Source organism: Meleagris gallopavo, chromosome 3, assembly GCF_905368555.1.
Source record: "Meleagris gallopavo chromosome 3, MGAL_WU_HG_1.1, whole genome shotgun sequence".
Lineage (NCBI taxonomy): Eukaryota > Metazoa > Chordata > Aves > Galliformes > Phasianidae > Meleagris > Meleagris gallopavo.
The window spans coordinates 55,088,555-55,109,215 of NC_139406.1; the positions used below are offsets into that span (position 1 = coordinate 55,088,555).

General features: G+C 36.0%; 1 protein-coding gene across 1 annotated transcript in view; it reads right to left on the reverse strand.

Annotated features, from left to right (window-relative positions):
* ST18 (ST18 C2H2C-type zinc finger transcription factor) overlaps positions 1 to 20,661 on the reverse strand; it is a 168,249-nt gene that overhangs the window by 12,965 nt on the left and 134,623 nt on the right. The window contains exons 12-15 of the mRNA XM_085221091.1: positions 13,344 to 13,586; positions 8,193 to 8,308; positions 5,356 to 5,418; positions 4,529 to 4,597 (exon numbers count right to left, since the gene is read on the reverse strand). Of these exons, the coding sequence (XP_085077217.1) occupies positions 4,529 to 4,597; positions 5,356 to 5,418; positions 8,193 to 8,308; positions 13,344 to 13,586 (491 nt within the window). The remainder of the gene's footprint in view (positions 1 to 4,528; positions 4,598 to 5,355; positions 5,419 to 8,192; positions 8,309 to 13,343; positions 13,587 to 20,661) is intronic.

Here is a 20,661-nt window from a genome sequence, read left to right on the forward strand (position 1 = left end):
AAGCTAGTTCTTGTTGATTTTTTTTTTAATGTGCAAAATAGTTCTTTTTTTTTTAAATATAATTGAATTTTAGTAAGGAACATGTACTTAAATGTACTGCATATGATATATGGAATTAAACAATTCATAACACTGTTTGCACCAAACATTTTTCCTTGTACAGAGCCAAACAAACAAACAAGCAAAAAGCGGATTGATATAGATCTATTTGTAAATTTACTGTTATGTATTTGTTTGTTATCCTTCTGATATTCACAGGTACAGATACAAATAAGCACTTTGCCAGTATTTACAAAAGGGAAAATGGAAGCAGAGAAGCAGTTTTACTTTTGGACATCAATAGAGTTAGTGTGATAGCCAGAATTTGAATTTAGTAGTTTGTATATTCCTAGCACTGTAATTATACAACAGGATATCTATCTATTTAACTCTAGATTCAATTGGGTATTCAGCTTGGCAATTGGATTATGTCTACATCTCATAGTTAAGGGGTTTTGTGTGTGTGTGCGTGTGCAAAAAATAGAAGCCTTTCAAGAATTAATATTTAGTACTAAATCATCCATACAATGAAAATAAACAAATTTGCAAAGTGGGCTCCCAAAGCCTACTGGAGTCAGTAGGTATTTCCACCGACTTCTGTGGGTTTGGGAGCAGGACCTTACTGACATCACTTTCCACTGGTGAAGCAGTCATTCAGACTTCTTTTTTTTTTTGGGGGGGGGGGGGGAGGGTCATTTGTTGTCATTTTTTTCATTGAATTTGTATATGTGTGTTTTTTTTAGAGAAACATGCCTCAACACAGAAAGGAGCATAAGGAAAATATTTACTTTTAGAAGTAGTGCCAGCCATTTCCACATTTCCAGCACCAGGTTGTTACGTTAATCATCCCTAAAGGCCTTTTAAATGCTATGATTTTTACAGAGTTTCAGAATTACAGGAGTTTTGCCAAACAATCTTGACTGAATCATTAAGAAATCTCTTATGGATCTTGGTTGTTATTGAATCTTGCCTGAGATGAGAAGATGAGTGATTTGATCAGGTTGTTTGTACACAGTTTGCCACAGAAAACTTCTACATGTATAACTGTAGTATTATGTCTACATAATACTTGTGATACAAGTGTGCACTTGTATCTTTGAATATTTGAACATGTTTTTCTTTTGGACATAACCAGATTTACTCAGTGATTTAAGTAGAATTCAGTAAATAATTTCAACTGAAGAAAGTGAAAACTGTTTATTTTTGTATGTTTGTTTGTCTTAAATAACAATTTCAAAACATTTCATGATGTTATTTTCTGAACAAAAATATTTAGGCAGAATAATACGCTTCACAATGACAACAAAGGTAGAGGTGTGGGTTGCAGAGTGCCAGATATGCTTGACGGTTCAGCTAAATGCTGACTTCTCTGAGCATAGGACAAGGACTGGGCACAATGTTATATGAAGCAGGCAGTTAGGGCAGATGTCTGGAGAGCATGAATGCTCACCAGAAAAGTCAGAATACCTGCCAAATACTATGGGTATTAATTTGGGCTACTTGTTTTATCAGATGATCACAGATGGAAGAGTTGTCTGTATAGACTGCACACAGATTTTAATCTACCAAGAGCTCTTTATGGAAAACATTCACATCATGAGTCTGAGAGTTATGGACAGAAAAGTACAGTGAGACAATTTTGAATCTCCCCATCTGCATTTGCTTCCCAAGGTAGCAGTTAGACTTTACAACCAGATTGGAATTCAAAGCATTCTTGAGAGTGTTAAAGATATGAAGGTAAGATATTAATGATATTATGAAATTTCACAATACAAGATATACCAACAGTGCATTGCCTTTCAGTCAGTAGTAATGTGGATCTTGATCAGCTTTAAACTGGCTGATGAGTTTGAACTGATGCCCCAGCTTAGGGAGTTACTATGCAGAGCCAAGAAAATCAGATTTGTGTTGGAGGGCCAGAAGCCACAGGATCTCAAGTTAAACAATGTCAGCTCTCGAATGGGTGTAGGTTACAGATTCTTTTACACTTTATTAAGTTTGTTTTCTAAAAACAATTTCTAAGAAATCTCACAGCGATTTCACAGCAATTTTTGTAACCATGCATCAAGTACCTGCCATTCTGTGCCCCTTTTCAATGTTGTTCTATCTTTAGGTAGACAAACTACAACTTCACATAAAATTGATTCACTCAGCTGAGAATCTAGGAGCACTTTTGATACTTCTACTGATGGTAAAGTTCTAAGAAATGGTTGGATAGGAACTTTACCTTAGGCAAACCCACACAGATCACTTAAAAAAGTTACTTATCAGACCATATCATGCTGTTGATGGAATATGGATAACTTGGTATATGGAATCTACCTATTTCCTAAAGTTTCTGAACTCTAATTAGATATTTTTATATAGTATACTTTAAACTTGTTTAAGGTTTGATAAGTAGCTCTTTGGTGAAATGAAAGTGAATTAAATCACAACTCTCCATAATACTTAAAAATCCATTATCAATTTCAGTGTATTTTAATTCAACCATCTTAATTGCACAGTGCAATGAGAATTTCTCAGATATTAGATTTCTTGAATTTGACTCAAAGATTTACTTTTTGAACAGATATTCCTTATTTCCAAACTGTAGATCACATGGAAGCCTTGTATCTTTGCTGGCTTAGAGATTCACAGTTAAAGCCAAAATCATATCTTGATTCTGGCAAACTAAACACGAATAACATTTGGAAAAAATACACAGCTTTTTCATCTTCACGCCTAACTACATGAGGGTTCTTTGATGGCCTGATTCTATGAGCATTATGCCCTTTACTCTCATCTCTGTGAAGTAAAACTAACTATTGATATCACTATACTATACCAGAAGCAAAAGATTTCATTTAGTTGTTATCAAAAGCAGAATTTTGTTTAAAATTTCACCTGAATTACGTTTGCAGGAAGCTACAATAAGTTGGTACATTTGAGGAAAATGATTTTATTTCGCCCTTTTCCCTTTTGCAAATTGTCTGCGAACAGATTTTGATTTTTGCTCTTTTCTAGCTAATTGAAATTAAATGCTAAGTGCATTATGCAACATATTTCTGTCTGTGAAACGTTCATGAACTTTGACTTTGTCTTTCACAACTCACTTATAATACATGGCGTACAATGTGTAGTTTGTCATTTAAGTCATATGCTGTTGCTCCTCTTTCCTTATGGCATGACCAAAACTCTAGAAGCTTTAGTGGAAAAATAACCATATTGGTATGCAAATTTCTTTATTCACACATGAATATGGGGGGGAGGGGCTGCATGAAGAGCAACTATTCAAAATATTTGTGTGAGTGTCTATGTATGGCAGAAAGCCAGAAAAAGCAGGGACAAATACATATGACTCAGCAAATGATTTCAAATTTGTCAGCATTTTCACGTCAGTTCCCTGTTTCTTGTGCTGCTCTTTTAAAAAATTACTAAAATCAAATTTTATACATTTGAGACTCAATGAAATACTGTGCCAGTATGTTAGTTTCCCTAATAAATTTCAGAACTGCTTCAAGCAATTGCCCATATAAATGCACCTTTTTTGCTATTTTGATGCATTCTAGCAGATTCACGTCCATAACTACCATCAGTTCATTTTTTTTTTTTTTTAAATTCATGTTATTGGACTAAAGAATGAGACCACTAGCATTTGATCTAGGTAAGCTAACTTGTGACTAAGCACTGAGCCAAATCTATGTGTAATCAGTACAGTCATAAATATCATCGTATCAGTAACTGTGCCATAGTTGGACTTTATTTTCTTCTGTCTGGATTAGGGATGAATGTAAAGGACAGAAAGGACGGTCACGGGATTCTTCTCTTTTTACATGCATCCATGAGATTTCCAAGCCATCTATTACAGGATCCAATTTACAAGATGCAGAGAGAAAGCTATGAAAGAACTCTAATTATCCTTTCCTCTTCCCCATGTCCTTATTGACAAAGGCAATTCAATAACTAGATGACTGGTTGCCAGTGCCTCTCTTGACTACAGATTTTTGAAATATTCATATGTCCCTATACATCTGTCTATATAGCAGAGCCCGCACAGCCCTTTTGTAAGTGACATTTCATGGTGAAAATTATGCCAGCACAAAATCATGTGACTTGATGTCTGCTTCAATGACATTAAACACATAGTATATGGTGCTGAATGATAAAAAATGATATGCAGGAGTTCTGGTCTAGTTTTCTGATTTATTCTATCTTTCCTAATCAGTGGTGTGTTTTAAATATTTTTCTCTTTCTTTCTGAATGAAAAATACTGTTACTCTTAATGTTTTCAGTATTTTTTCTTCATGTCCTGGCTAATTCATGAAAATGAAGGGACACTAAAAACAAGAAAGGCAAATCGAGAGAAATAAACTCTTTTAATAAGTGAACTTCACTGAAATATTTCATACTTCGCTGCTCAGAGTAATTCAAATGAACAGCTCAATTACTCTAGGGAACATGTTGATCAAAGATAAATAAGAATTACATTTTTACTATTATTAATACTCACTTAAGCTCCTGAGAGTTAGCAGCCATAAGGGATTTTAATGTCTTGTCAGCTAATGGGCACCCAGAAACACTGAAAAATACAATGTAGAATGTTTCACTGAAACAAAATGTATATATTCTTTCTTAAAACAACAATCTTATAAAACCTGTGACTAAAAATGGGAAAAAAACAGACCCTCAAATATTTCCTGTTGACAAAGGAAGAGCAATCTATGCCAGACCCTTAAATTACTGGAAACATATATGGTTAGGGCTAGAGTTTTCTAAGTCCCTATAAAGCATTAACTGGCAATGTGGTGTTATGCAGAGCCTTTTCTACATAAAGGGCAGGTAGAGCATCAGGTCCATGTGGCTGCTTCCATCTTGTTCTCAAAAGGAAACAGAAAAAAATATTGTTTCAACCCCCAGGTAGACAGTAGGCTATTCTGAAGAAATAATTTGCAGCTACAGGATGTATTGGAAGTTCTGTTCATTTCAAAGCCACTTACAGAGGTATCTACAGAAACCTTATTTAAAATCCCATCCAATATCTCATCTGTATAGAGAGTGCTTGTTCACTTAGAGAAATGCAACCTTTACTAAATGACTTATCTACATGTCTATGCTAAGTCATCTTGAGTAATAAGCATACGCTGCCTAATCCATCAGACTATTGAGTCCAGACCTTCTACAAAATATAAAACAGGAAAAAACAGACACTTTTCTGTATGGATTATTTTCTGTAAATTACTTTTGAACACTTATCCATGGTTAGTATATTAAAAAAGTTAAATTATAGCAGGTAAAAGTAGCACTACTTCCTGCTTTGGTTTTCCTGTTGTTTCTTACCTGCGGTGTGAGGCATAGTTTCCTGTTACGTGACCGCTACCATCACATCCTGGAGTTGGACAGCTATGCAAAGATGCAGTGAGAGGTTAGAGCATGTACAACACATCACATAGCTTACCCTGCAATTACGTACATAACGATATGTAGGGCAATCATATTCATCAAACCCATCTCAATACCATCATGACACCACAAAAACTAACAAAATCTACATAACTGTTCTAGTTTGCAATTAGTACTTGAAGCACAGAAGGAAAAAAATTCCTATTTCCACCATGCAAATCAGTCAAAACCTTACTTATTTGATCTATGCAAGTGTGAAACCACCTTGCTTTGCATAGGTTTTTCAGTTACAACTCAGATTCTTGAAAAGAAACTTCACTATTGCTACCAATTTTTAACTGCAGTTCATAAATCCTAGAGGTAAAGTTTCCTATCTAATCTTGTGTGTAACACAGGCCTGAGAACAATAATATCCCAAATCATTCCTTTAGCTTCTGACTAAAATAAGGTACCTTTTTTAGAAACGCATTCAGGATCTTTATTTGCTGACATAAGTGAGAAATAGATGCTATGGTTGCTTGCAGAACAGAAAATGTATTAGCTAAAGTTAAGAATGAATGTGTTTTCATGGGATTTTTCACAGCTGAAATAAGAAGTGGCATAAAAGTGGTGTACATTTAGCACAATGGATTTTTTCCTTTATGCAAAGAGATGGAGGCATGTTTGACCTGGAGAAAATGTCATTTTTTTCCTCACCTCAACTTTAGTCATAACACTGAGATCATTTATAAGATTGATCCCAGTTGATGCTCTGCAAGAGTGCAAAAATTGCAAGAAATGCAATCTGTGGGTGGATGAGGAGGAGTGAGTAAGTAAAGTATACCCTTCCACAATATTTTAAAACCTTTAACAGCAGGCCCTCCATTCACCTTATAAATGGACCCATAGTTAAGAAGGGTGATCAGAAGCTGTACAGAAACATTGAGCTAGTGCTCCATGAGTAAAGCATACCTCAGATCCTCACCGGCCTATTTTCTCTGAAGTGGCAGAATGCTAGGAACTTTTCAAATCTATAAAAAAGCCTTAGCAAGATATCACAGCCCACTTCAACCTGAGCAGTGTAGTTTTGGTAAAGAGAATCAGCATGGAAAAATAGGAGGCACGTGCAGTAAGATGATATTCATACAGTAGTTCACTGCAAATGAGATAATGGGGTCAATTTTTTTTTTTTTTTTTTTTTTTCTCTGCAAGTGCTTATGTCATTTTAAAAACTTCCTCATGATGGAGCCACCTGTATTGGATTGTTCTGTATGAGTTTTGAGGCTTAGTGGGATCACAGAAATGCAAACTGATTCCCATAATTGCACCTACATTCTCCTGATATATTAAAGCTATTTCTTATTTAATTTTTAGAACAGCTACATCTTAGGTGCCTCTTTCTACTCGGCATGTGAAAAAAATACAGTAAAACCACTGTCAGATTATCATTGTTTTTGTAAATACTATGGAGTATTATTATTTAAGAGATTAGAAAAGTGTTTCACAGCCATCTCAAAACAGGTCAGTATCACAAAGGAATAAATAATACAAAGGAAAAGCCATTAGAGTCTTCAGCAAATAAACTCTGAGTATTTCTGTCCGCAGTTGTTTTAGAGGAGGCAAAACAAACACGACCTCTTTCAATTTAGGTCGTGAACTACAAGTACAGATACAATGTGGTGAGTAGGCAACATGCAGGCTGCACGACATGAGGTGAAAGAATCACTCTTCACAGAAGCTTGCCCCAGGGAAATGTTATTTCTAAAGACAGAGTCATATCTAACTGATTCAGTGCCACCGAGTCTGGGGAGCAGTACACAAGGTGATGGGATGCAACTCATTTATTTATGGAGGAGCCTGCAGTGATACATTACAGACTGTCATCACTAAGTAATACTACGTTCCACTTGTCTAGAGAGACCTACTTTGTACTGAGGACAAAAAGAAAAGTGGAATAAATGATTACTCAATCCCATATGGCAAAAAACCCACTCTATTGATAGCAATGTTGACGTAAATCCAGTAGGTTTTTGTGAAGAGCCTAACTGGGATTTTAAAAGGTGACCAGTATTACGAGCTGGTTGTGACAATTTTACTGAAACTGTTCTCAACCAAAACAAGCTGTTATGTGCAAAAAGATTTAAAAAAACTATCCTGATTTTTTTGCTGTCAAAAACAGTAAAATTTTGGAGTTTAAAACTAAGCAAATGAGTCTCTTTTCTTGGTAAAAGAGAGCATCAGCCTAGTCTCCCCGAGTATGAATTTGTGAGTCCACTGGATTTTCAGTAGGACAGAATGACAGAATGCTTTGAAGGAAGCAAATTAAGAACTTAACCGTATTTCCTAGGGTTGGACAACCCTGGGGCAGTTCCTCACTATTCACTATCTATTTTATCCTTTGAACTTTGTATGCTTAATGTCTGCAAAATCTGCTGCACTTCTCCACAAATCCTTGGAAGTGGATCTATATCAAAGACTTTTCAAATAAAGTTTATTCAATTACATAAACATTAACACAGCCTACTTGTAGCTGTTGCCCATTTGTTACCTACCTACATGAAGAATAAAAACTGATATAGAGCACAATATAAGTCTTGAATCTGTCCAGACTCTCAGACCTACCTCTGCCTTGTCTCAGCTCCATGCTGACCTACAGCAGGAACTACCTGCAGTGATCAGTCATGAAGGTCTCCCTGCTTGGCTCCCTCAAATGCACTTCAAATCAGCACTCAGACAAACAATTTACTCGGTCTTTAGAAGGGTGGAGGAAAATGGTGGGTTTTTTTGTGACTCACGTGATGAGTTCCTTTTTGAGATCTCTTGAATGGAGCTTGGGTTTAGGACTTGGTATGGAGACTTCTCCTGGATACTTTTTTTCTTCCATGTTTTCTGGAGAGCTCACTGTGTCTTTCTGAAATATTAGATGAGAGTGTGACAAATGGTTTCTCTCATCAAGAGAATTTTACATGTTCAATAAATAACTTGAACGTCTTTTAAAACATTTTAAAAAGTACCACAAGAAGAGTGATTAAGAAAGTTTAATGCATTGTAATTCAAAGCACTGGCAGGTAGACTTTTTAAAATGTTGAACTGTATATTGTGAAATTATTTCTGAAGGTAAGTGCTGTTTTAATATGTACATAGGGACAATCAGGCTTACATTTATATAACAATGATGAAGACCACAGAAAAACACACAGAGAAAATTAAGGCAATTGTTGAATGTAAAGCCAAACAAGACTTCAGAAAGCATATACTTGCTTTTTCTTTGCAAGTGCTTCATTGTGTTTTATACATAGTTGAAGTGAGAACCATTGTACCATATTGTGAATTAAAAAATTATAACCATAAATTAAAAACCTATCCTATGTAAAAATATGTAAATACAACACTTTCTAGGTTGGTAGAAAGCTATGATCTGATGTCTTATGCAAAGACAAGATTCTTGATAAAATAAAAATCATGAGAAGAGAAACACAGATATTCTTAGCAGCAGGCTGATAAAGGTAGTTATTGATTTCTGCTACTTGTAGATTAAAATCATTGCTACAAGCCTGTTTGATAGATAGTATGCACTGTGAATATTCACTCTCCTGGGGAAACATTTTGGAAATCCAGAGCCCTGGAGAATATAACATTTTCATTTTCTGAAAAAAAAAAGCAAACTTTGATCATTTCAGATATCTTCATTTTTACTGTTTTGAGGATTAATGTCTTCAATTATTACTATTTTTATGAAGGTTAAGTTTTTCATTTCTGGAGTAATGCTCTGTGGATATTTCATCATTCAAGAAATCTCCAAAGCCCTTAGCATCAATTATTAAATCTCTATAAATCCTTGCTGGGAACTCATGTTGGATTTGCAACTTCAATCTGATTTTCAGGCAGGTAGCACCCTGAGATTACCACATGTAGGAGCAGAAACTGCTGCCTGCAGTTAAGGGGAGGACCTCTCAGCTTCTGCTAAACTCTGAGGGTTGGTGCTGTAGATTCTCTGGGCTTGTGCAGCTGATGAATGTGCCAGGACAGAGGGGCAGGGTTGTCTGCAGAACTGTTAAGCACATAGTAGAGGGCTGAGAAGAATCTGGACTGAAAATGGAGATTCTGCCTACTGGGACTTGTAAGCTCTGTGGGGGTGTTTCTTCTGATAAAGCTTCCATATGGTCATCAATTCTGGCAGCTTATCTTTGCCTGTTTGGAGACTGGATCTTCAATATGACTTCCTTCTGCTTTCTGGTACTGGCTACCTACTGCCTACTGTAATTCGCACTATACATACACATAGAAATTCATGTCATATTATTGATATATCAATTACTACTGATTTTTGGAGCCACATTTGTGGGGTTAGTTTGTTTGGGAATAATCTCGTCTCCTACAAATGTAGAAAACAAAAATGCATGTCCTCTTTTCTAAACAGAAAAAAATGTCTTTCATAGTAATTGATAAGTCATGTTTTAAGATATAAAAGTAAACATGTATTTCAGGCTCTTACAATTTTATTTCTAAAGGAAAATTTCACATAAGGAGTAATAGAAGAGTAATAGATCAGCATTGCTAAAACATTCATATAGAAATACTAAATACTTGAAAGTCATCCAAACATGGAAGCCAAGAAGATAAAAACGGAAAATAGAAAAAGGAACTCCAGCTTTGTTCCAGATTCAAGCAACCTGAGAGACTGTTTTTCCAGCATTAAGTTAAATCCTGATTCTAGTCGCATATGTGGATGCTTTTCCTCTTAAAGCTGCAGGAAGAGAGTTTTATTTAATTACTATGTCTGTCCACATGTTCTGTCCTGACTTTCTTTCATACATGTAAATTAAAGCTTCTGTAGGGATTATCACTACTGTAAGTCTCCATAAAATCAAAAGCTCCAAAAGAACAACAAATTGGTGATCTTCTCCTGACAGCTGCAGAGTTCAGATATCAAGATAACTTCAGAAGCCCTACATAGATTGGTTTCCATTTAACATAATGGATGTTGAAGAAGGTTGACTTATGAGTTTTGTGCATTTTTTTTTATCAGCTAATCCAACAGGCTACATCTGTATTACTGAACTGGGAGACAGTGCTTTTTCTAAAGATTTAGTGCATACATGGGATGAATCTTAGAAATGTATAAAGACCAAGCACACATCAGCCTGCTCATACTGCAGAGTTTTTTAATGTCTTCAGTTACAGCTTGTGTTCTTTAATTCAAATGGAAGATATCTCTTTATCAATTGTTGGACAAGAAACCTCTCTGTGTGAGATATTTGTCAAGTCACTGACTGACACGTATTGCACAGAGAGGACTGGCTATTAATTCTACATACTGGGTCTTGACAAAATGCAGCAGCATTGAGATTGATATACACAATTTCATTTAATTATCTACAAAATAATTAAAAAAAAATAAGATGGGAAGATAAAGGTTCACATAAGTACATCTATATGCATATTTTTAATGTACATGATATCCATATCTTTTTTTTTTTTTTTCCAAAATTTAATTCTGGATTTATAGAATCAGCTTTTCCAGACTAAGATTTTTAAATCTTTAAACCAACAGCTATACATGCACAGACATGCAGAAAAACCTACAAGAACTTCGTAGTTGTGCTTCTTTGAAAAAAGAAAAATTCTCCCAAGATCCAGAAGAATACCCAAACTTTGCCTTTCTTCGCCCTAGAGTCAATACATGCAGCCCACAAGGGACCACATCTATCTCCAGAGCTTTAGCTTTAGATGGCGAGATAAACCCTTGGGAAAACACCTTCAGTGCTTCCTACTTCTTGGTCTTTTAAATGATGATGATGACAGCTAAGCGTATGTATAATTTTTCCTTTTCAATTTGATGGGATTTATAATTAAATGCTATTGAAATTCTGAAGAATACCAGACTAAAAGGAAAACCAGACCAATCCATCCAAACACTACTTTCTGCAGAGCTTTCAACACACTATTTTCTGCAGAGCATGTGTGTATTCACGCATGCACACTCCAGAAAGCAAGCAAGCAATGAAACTCCATTAATGTACAGATGGAAGTTTATATTGATTTCAGCAAAGACCAGAACATAATGGTAACATGAATAACAGATAATAGCATCTGGCACTTTTAACATTTTTAAGCCCTGAAATCTTTGGAGAACTGACAGTTGAACTAACTGACAGCTCTAGTTATTTCTCAGCGCTTTCCTTTTGGAGTGATTTTGAGCTTTTTCCAAATTCAGATTTTTTTTTTTAAGGGGGCATCTGGACAGGCTATTTCACTGAGAGAGAGAGAGACAATATTTTCTGGAAATTACTACCAAAATTAAGCAACTGTTGTGCATATGAACCAGATAACAATGAATTAGAAATAGATATAATCAGTCATTTTCTTTGCATAAGGATAACTGCCAGTCTTCGATTTGCAAAACAGAGCCTCTGGCCCTGAGATCACTGGACACACTGAGATGGCAAAAGCTCACAGCAGAGGTCTGGGTCCAGATCCTCAATTAGGAACAAGCCATATAGTGTCAAAGCACAGAGTGTGAGGGGCAAGAGTGCCTGAACAGTGATCTTTGTCATTTTGTGTAGTGTGCTGATGCATCCAGTTCCCTGTTCTGGTGCCTAGTGAAGCAGGCAGCCACATGTCTTGGCAATCTGAAAGCTCATAAAGAGTGGGGAATATGGAGGTGCTTCTGCTACAGCTCCTTCTCTGATCCTCAGTTGCTGCAGGGAGGAGGAGCAACAGAATAGGCCCCTGCCAGTTCTGTGGCATCAACTGATATCCTGCAGCAAGACAGTTTTCTCAAAGTTGGGGCCCTCAGTCTACTATGTGACATTCACGCCAGAACACTGATACAGGTTCCCAGAGCCTTGTGGCTGAGGAAGAGAGCACAGTCAGCCCCACAGAGGTGTAAGGAGTGTGCTCTTCAAGACAATCACGCTTCTGATAAATGATCCACCATAGCACAAATTGTCTCACTGAGGCAGATCTTTACCCAATCCTGGCAGATTTTTATGCGTTCAACTGAATTATCTTCTATTTCCGGATATTTTTTGGAATCGTAAATATGAATCCCCTAACCTCAGCTCTAAACAGCTTTACCATTCTGTATGCCTTCTTGAAGTATCAGTTTTGATCTTTGAAGAAAAGATAATTTTGTAATAATTAAAATGTTCAAATGTTTTATTCAATATAAAAACAACAAATACGAAGTAAATGTATTTGAAGCCAAATAAAAAAGTTCAAATCAAAACATTCTACTTTGAAGGTTATCACTAAGGCTTGTTTATGTTAATTAGCAAGATTTTGTCTAATTAGACTTAAAATGACTTATGATTCTGTCCTTATTTAAGAAAAAATCAAGTAATCCATATTCTGATAGCCAGACTCAAGCAAAAGAAAACTAACAAAAGAAAAATAACTGAAAGCCAAAGCTTGTCAAATAGAAGGAGAGAAAAACAATAGAAGACTGTGCTGCCATGTTGCCAACATGGGATAAATCTCTATGACAAGTAAACAAAACCAATAGCGTGATCAAGTTGGAAGGGGGAGACAGGAAGAATAGCCATGAAAGGTGCAAAGTTACTAAGTAAAAGCATTTACTGAAATTTTAGTTGGCCATTTCACTTTTTTTTCTATGTTTTCAAGTTTGACTTACTATGTTCCCTAGGATAGGTTGAATAGAGAAGGCATTTGTATGTACTCTTACATTTTTCCCTGATGTTTTCTTATGGAATAAAAGTCATCACTATTGGTGGAAATCACATACATATACTTTTGTGCTACTTGTAACAAAAACCTTCAGGAATTTCAAACAATTTTTTATTTCTGAATTTATGCTCTCAGATGGGATTCTGAACCAATGGACTTGTGAGATCCAAGGCTCACTGGCAGAGATTTATTGAAATACCATTATCTGACCACTCATCCATCAGAAAAAAATCACTCAGAAACTGAAAAAAAAATACCTCCTTTTCTTCTTTCCTGCCATGTGTCTTGCTGTAGTTGATTGGTGTGTCCCAGCCTTCTTGCTCACAAAGAGCCTGGTAGAAGGCTGCATTTACCAGGATGCTGCTTGTTTTGAAAGGAGAAGAGGAAGGAGTGGGAAGTACTGTACTGGAAGAAGTGAGAGGCGTAACTTTGTCTTGGCTTCGGTTCTTTTTCATGCTCAAATCCAGAGTGCCATTTTCATCCACTTCTATCTCAGTTCCCTGATATGCAACAGGAAACAGAGACATGCTTAAATACGGACATGGTGAAGCTGCAACATAAACATGTGGTGCTTTTAAAGGATAAGTATAAATGCATGCTTTTATTTAAATTTATCTGAATCTAAAACCAGCTTTTCAATTTATATCAGTTAATGTCCAACTCTTAGGCAGACTTAAGGGTAGCTTCAGTAATGGTGTCCCTGCATCTCAGCTTAAACATTGTAAGTAGAATTTAAAAAAAAAATGCCTCTAAACCATAGCCTATACACCACAAATCTAGTTTTATTTAAAAAAAGTTTAGCTTTAAATCTTCTTGATCTTTTCACTCTTACAGAAAACTATGACCCCAATTCACAGTTAAAAGCATTAGTGCATTGTTTAGGTCATCACCAGCATTATTATTACATATGCTCCCTCCCCCACACACCTCACAAATATTACATCTACATCATGGAGGAGAGAAGGAGGGGTAAGAAATATGCCTAAAAGAAACACAGTGGGAGAATTTTTCACACATTATTATCTTAATCATAATCTGAGTTGGAAATCATCTTTTAAAGTTTTGCCACAAAACCAGGTCTGCATAGAGAGCACTAGACTGAGAGTCACAGAAGAATCTTTGGAAGAATCTCCTTGATGGAGACCTCCAATATGAGTAAAAAGAGCCTCTGCTATTCTAGGAAGTACAGCAAGCAGCAGCTTGATCACAGGGGAGTGTGCAGTTTGGAAAGAGACCCAACTTCTCTTTCCAGGCAGGGAGAATCTCTCAGGGCAGTTCCTGCTCATATGAAAAAGCAAGTCCTGCTTAACTGTATGAGGAGAACCAAGGAAGAAAAGCTCACTGTTCTGCCTTCCACAGTAAAAACTCCTCTTCTTGAAATGACAAAAAGCTCCTGAAAGTACAGCTTAGTGATAGATGCAACAAAAAATTTCACCTCACGCTCATGCTATGAGAGCTAACCCTGAGCCCATTCTGCACTGAGAAAAAAGCCTTTCTGCTTCTGGACATAGGCCTAAGCAGGCTTTTGCATGTCCACATCATCCTTAAAGAAGATGAAAAACTTCTTGCTTCCACTCACTGATGAGATACTGCTCCCTTGTCCTATCCTTGTGGACAGATAAATCACCTGATGGTGATTTTACCATTGCGAACTCCTTTGTGACCATTGCAATTCCTGTCTACACATAATTGCTCAAGGTGTCCTTTTCATAGCTGGGATTTCTTGTACCTTCACTCTTCCTGTTTCAAATGCAGGGATATTGTCTGGAATTAATATGTATGCCTTAAGTAAGGAGCAACACTGCATATTGGCATAGTGTTTAGATATTGGTAAGACCGGTCCTCACTATTGAAAGCAGTTATTAAATCAAGTAGCGGAAGAGGTGAAAAAGGTGCCTTCTGAAAGAACACTTGGTAGCTTAGTTGTATGTGTTAACCTGAACAAGTTGAAAAATATACAGAGACCACAGAGATAAATGACAAGGTCATGTGAAGTAGTACTCATGTTGAATGCTATATTTAATGCGGATGAATTCTCCTGTTGTTTTCGTCAGTACTATTTTCCATCACCACAAAGCTCAGAAGCCACTTGGGAATTTGAGGCTAGATGTATTAGGTGCTGGGTAACTTCGGAGACAGTCATATTAGTCCACATCAAGCTTTCTTACTCTGAAAGAGTAAGAAAAAAAAAAGTAAGCCTGTACCATAGTTGAATCACTTAGATCCTTTGTTGAAAAAAGAGACAGATATGCCCAAGGAGCAAGTTTTTCCATTTTACTTTGATCTCTTTCTTAGGAAAAGATGAGACACTGACAGCAAATCTCCTCCTTTTTTTTCCCATTAACTATTGCTGGAGATTAGTCTGTCATTGAATGGTTAAAGATAGGGCAACCAAATTTATGCTTACTTATGAATCTTAAAAACAGTTACACTGAAGCGGAGAGTTCTTCCTCTGTACTGAAAGTGTGACATGACGAAGTCAGTTGGACTGAAGGCACAAGCTTCGTTCATGCAGTTTTGTCTTCTACCACTGTCAGTGGTGACTCACTTAAAGGTGAAATGCAGCTGATGAAATATTTTTAATCACAAGGAAAATCTTGGTAGAAGATGAAAATTGGAGGGCCAGTGATCTCTCCTTACTTGGGGATCCTGGCTCCATTTTGTATCCATGGGCCTGTGATAGATGCACACCTAGACTGAAGCATACCAAGCCATCTGCTTGTCCCCAGGTCAGAAACTCAGACACTTCTTACATTTGCTTCGTCTGCATGACAAAGTTCACATTTTCAATCATACAGCTTAAAGAGATGTTTTATTATATTTATGGGAAGTAAATACACTTCTAATATGTTCATACTAAGACGCTTTGGTTATATCTTTCTGCCCCTTTTTAGTAAATAGTTTAATCTCCTGTGATAGTTTTAAGCCCTGAATTTGACAGTGCAGCTTATCCTGGATAATAACTTAGTATCCACCACATCTTATGCCATCTGTATAATATCAAATACATTTTTATACCAGCATTAATAAACCTTAGTTACAAAAATCCAAGATATTAACTATATCAGTGCCAAGTTCACACTCCAGGATCTGACAATACAGCTCTGCCATGATCGCCCCAGTATTTTTTGGCTTCAGAGTTGATATGTAACTATAGCCATGAAACAGAGCTACAGTAATCAAGTTTAATGACCAATGTAAAGTAAAATGCTAAATATTGTAGTTGCTGACATTTTTCGTAATAAAAAAACTTGGGTTAAGTCTGCACAACCAACATTCACATAAAATTCCAGACCTCTGTGACAGATGGCTTAGAAAAGGAAGCCATGTGACTGGGCTGCAGTAGTTTTATAGTGCAAAACCCATAAATAGTGCAGATTCTCTGTCACTGACAAAATATCAGCTACTCAGAAGGCAACAATGGCAACAAAAGGGACCAAAAGCATTCAAGGTTCCCTCCTTGATGAAACTGTACACAGGAGAATACTGGGAAATGTATAGCCCCTGGGAAACAACTACCATTAGCCTAAACAAGAGCTTTGTGTGAAAAGGAGAATATTTTACTAACATAGATAGATATCAGTACTTTCCTGAAATTTGTGCAGAAGCTATGTTGTCCAACACACCTAATTCTGATCAGGAAAGGCTGGGTTGTGGCTTTGTGAAGTAGAGTACAGATGGGGTTTAAGTGAGCTCACAGATGCACACAGCAATTAAATATAGTCATGGAAAAATATCCCCTTTTGCCCATCACAGGATGGATCACACGTTTACAGCATGGGTTTTTATTCAGAACAGTATAAAATAGCTATCACTTTGCTACATTCATAGCAAACTCCAAATGGCAGAGAGATGATGGTCAGAACTACAGCTCCAGTTTTCATTCCTATTCTCATCCCACCCTCCTCTCAATATGTCTGCTTTGCTTGTTTTACCACATTTATTTTTACATTACTTTTAAAATGGAGCTAAAAAGACAAAAATGGCAAAAATGCTAGGAAGTGCTGTGGCATACTGACAGAAAATGGCACTTACTATGCTTATCTCAGACTTGTAAAGGTTGTGTTCTCCTCAGTGAAGGCAAGATCTGTCGACTCTAGTCTGTACAGGAACTGTCCCATAATTTATCCATTTTTAATTATATATTTAATAGTACCTACAGAAAACTATGTATATTTTCTGTCTTTCTCTTAAAATTTAAGTAAAATAAAGATGCAAATGTATCTCATTATTTCCTAACATAATAGTTTACAGCTGAGTGAATCTTTGGAATCTGATTTTGATCTTATTTACATTTACACTGATGTAAACCAGGATAAAATCTACTGAAGCAATGAAAAAAAATCAATAAGGGTGATAGGAGACCTACAGTAATTAAATTCAGGTTACTCCTTATCTGCTTCCACATCATTGACAGTGTAATCATTCCCACAGTAAGTGGAAAAAGGAGTTCAGAATGAAAAATGAGAGAAAAAAGACTGAAGTATATTTTCTTCATTCCATGACCTATTCAGCGAAAAAGATAAGGTACAGGTAGTATTCTGTGAAGAATATCCATCTAAAATGAAGACTAACACAAATTACACTAAGAAATGGTCTCTATCTTCTTCAAGTGCTTTATAATTTAAAGTCAGGCTTTTTCACTTCACTTCATTTTATGGTATAATTATTACGAACTATTATCTAGTACATTATTTAATCTTGTCTTGGAACTCAAGCATATAAGCCAAGATAATAAAGGAAGGAGGGTTTTTTTGTTTGTTTATTTGTTTTTCATAAATTATTGCTGCATTATTTCATATGTTTTTGGTTCATTTGGTAGCTCAAAACTAATACGCTGCAATTTGTCTCAAGTAATGATTACAAGTTAAGCTTTATCTCATAGATGAATCAGAAAGAATGAATTATTATGTCTGTATGAACCTTATTTCAAACCTGTGACCTAAGGGAGATTGTGTCATTATATATAAGAGTTTTATGTACTCTTTTGTTGGCATCAGTCATAGCTCTTAATACTAAATAAGTCTCAAGAAACAACATTATCAAAGATTTTGTCTTCCCACTTACAGTCCAGTCTGGTCTAGAAAGCTCAAAAGGGCTTTTCAGTTCTAGCATTAGAAATAACTCTGGAACTAATATCTATCCTGCCACGTGTGTGAATGCTATTCTTAGTTTGACTACATCTGAAAGACTGCTTTTTTTTTCTATTCACAATCAATAAGAATAAATGCATGCATACCTCAAATGTAAATTTAAACAATTGAGTTATGCTGTAGTAAATTGAAATACAGAGGCAAAGCAGGAAAACTGCCCAGTGATATTTGAGAAACAAATGAAGTCACAGTTTCAGCCCAGAGCAATTCACAAATTAAATAAAGGCAGCCAAGCACTTACTCAAGGAGCAACATGCACAGCGGTATAACAGGATGGAACCTAGTGATATTCTTGGCTGATTTTCACTCTGTATTTAGGTTTTAAGGTATCTGGAATAAAAAAATGCCTGAGAAACATGTTAAGTGACAACACTGACTACATTGTTGAAATAATTGATGTAATTATCACCATCAATATCCAAGAATAGAGACGACATAATTTTGTTCAAAAACAGAATTTGAACTTTAAATATTTTTAGCAAGTGTCATTTTTTTGTTTTCTTTCAAGGCATAGCATGCATATGCCATTTTGTCTAAACAGGTGGGAAAAACACCAAAACATTCAACAAAATGTTTGGCAAGTGGTAGTGATGGGGATACACTTAAATTGCATTGCTTGCAACTACCTCTGTGAGATGTGAATGTGGTGAGAGCTGTAAATAGTGAATGGATGCTATGATAATGTAGACTCTTGTGCTGTGCTGAAAACTGCAGGCTAATTGGTCAAGGGAAGTCCTTCTGTTTACTTCAGTAGGAGTTGAAAGTAGTGACATGAGCTGGAAGTCAAATGGAGACCAGTGTACTGTTTTGGCATATAGACCACATAAGAATTGGCTGATCAATATAAGCAGGGGAACAGCTTATTGGTGAACCTGTGCACCTGTGAAACTGAATGGCTTAGATACTATAAAATTAATGTGGTATTACTTATTTTAAATATGGTATAATCAAGTGCCTGATTATCTTAGTAAGTAGCATACAGCTAATAGAGACTTCACAGGGAAAGCTTAGGATCAATTTTAATGCCCATTTAAGAATAAAAGTATTCTTTAAGTTGTTTAATTTATAAATTTAGCATTTTTATATAGGAATATACGTCAGATAACTTTCTTATGTTGGTTTGTTGGTTCTCTTTTTAAGATTCTTTTTACCAACAGCAGTGCTAATACTAATGTGTAATCAGATTTCTCTACCCTTGCTACACTTTCTTCTCTTCTTTTGTTTCCCCCTTGGATTCTCCCTTTTGAACTGATATGTGGAGAATATGAGATCATTTCCTATTAAGGCTGAAAATCCACTGAATTAATAACAGTTGAAACTTTGCTTAAACTTTGTGTTAAACTTTCATTTAAGTATTATGTATCCATATTTGCAGAAAAGTAGTGAGCACTCAAGTTAAGATGTCCAACTCTTACTAAAAAAAAGACAAGCCCTTGGAGGTCAATAAATAAAGTCTGGGACAATGCACCTTGAGAGAAAACAAGAAAATGACAATTGCTTAAAATGATTGAAGTTCAAGTTCTCTTTTAAAACTTAGAAGCACGGTATTTTACAGATCTGACTATTATAGATATACTTGGAAAAGATTTCCTACCATATCCTCTGTGGTCCCATTGGTCCCTTTTCTATCACTCTGACTTGCAAGTGTTGTGACTTGCATTGGTGGGAGTCTTCATGGTGCTCATGTAATAGGAAAGACCTTTAGAAGTCAGGGGCTTTGATCCTGAGTAAGAATGATGTTAATCAGGTTTTCTTTGGCAGGGAACAAAAGGAATGTTGCAGGGTCAGGGCTCAGAGATCAGACACTATGGAGCTCTAAACACAGCCACCTTTCACAAGTGTTTTCAGATCTGGTGAATGTGTGTACTATCACGAACAGGAAAAATAAATCATTAAATTTGTAGTCATCAGCTTATGGTGAATTACTTGAGTTCTGAACACTGAAAAAGTTCTCATGAGATGTTTTTGATCATCTAAAAATATATGACACTCTATCATTAAAAAAATCTACCTTGGTGACCAATACTAGCCACAAAAGAATTCAAAAATATTGACAAATAGATGGTGGCATCTTTTTGATATAGTCTCATACATGTTTCATATTTTAACATTAAAAAAAAAATCTACGCTGAGGAGAGTTTTCTACAGACTTATTTCTGCTTTAGTTCTGAAAGTAATAAATAGCCAAATCCAAATAAAAACAGTTTGTTTGGTTTTGGCCACCAAATCTGTTTGGGGCTCACTGGCCTGTATTCTAGCCAGAAGCTAATTCTGATTCTTCTGTCAGATGTTTTGTATCAGTATGTCCTCCAGAAAGTCTGGCAAAAGTAGATGCAGGCAGATAGCAAGGTGTGCAGGTGATTTTCTTTTAGGCTGGATTCCTAGCTGTGAAAAAGGAGTAAGCTATGTGCCCCAAGTGTTC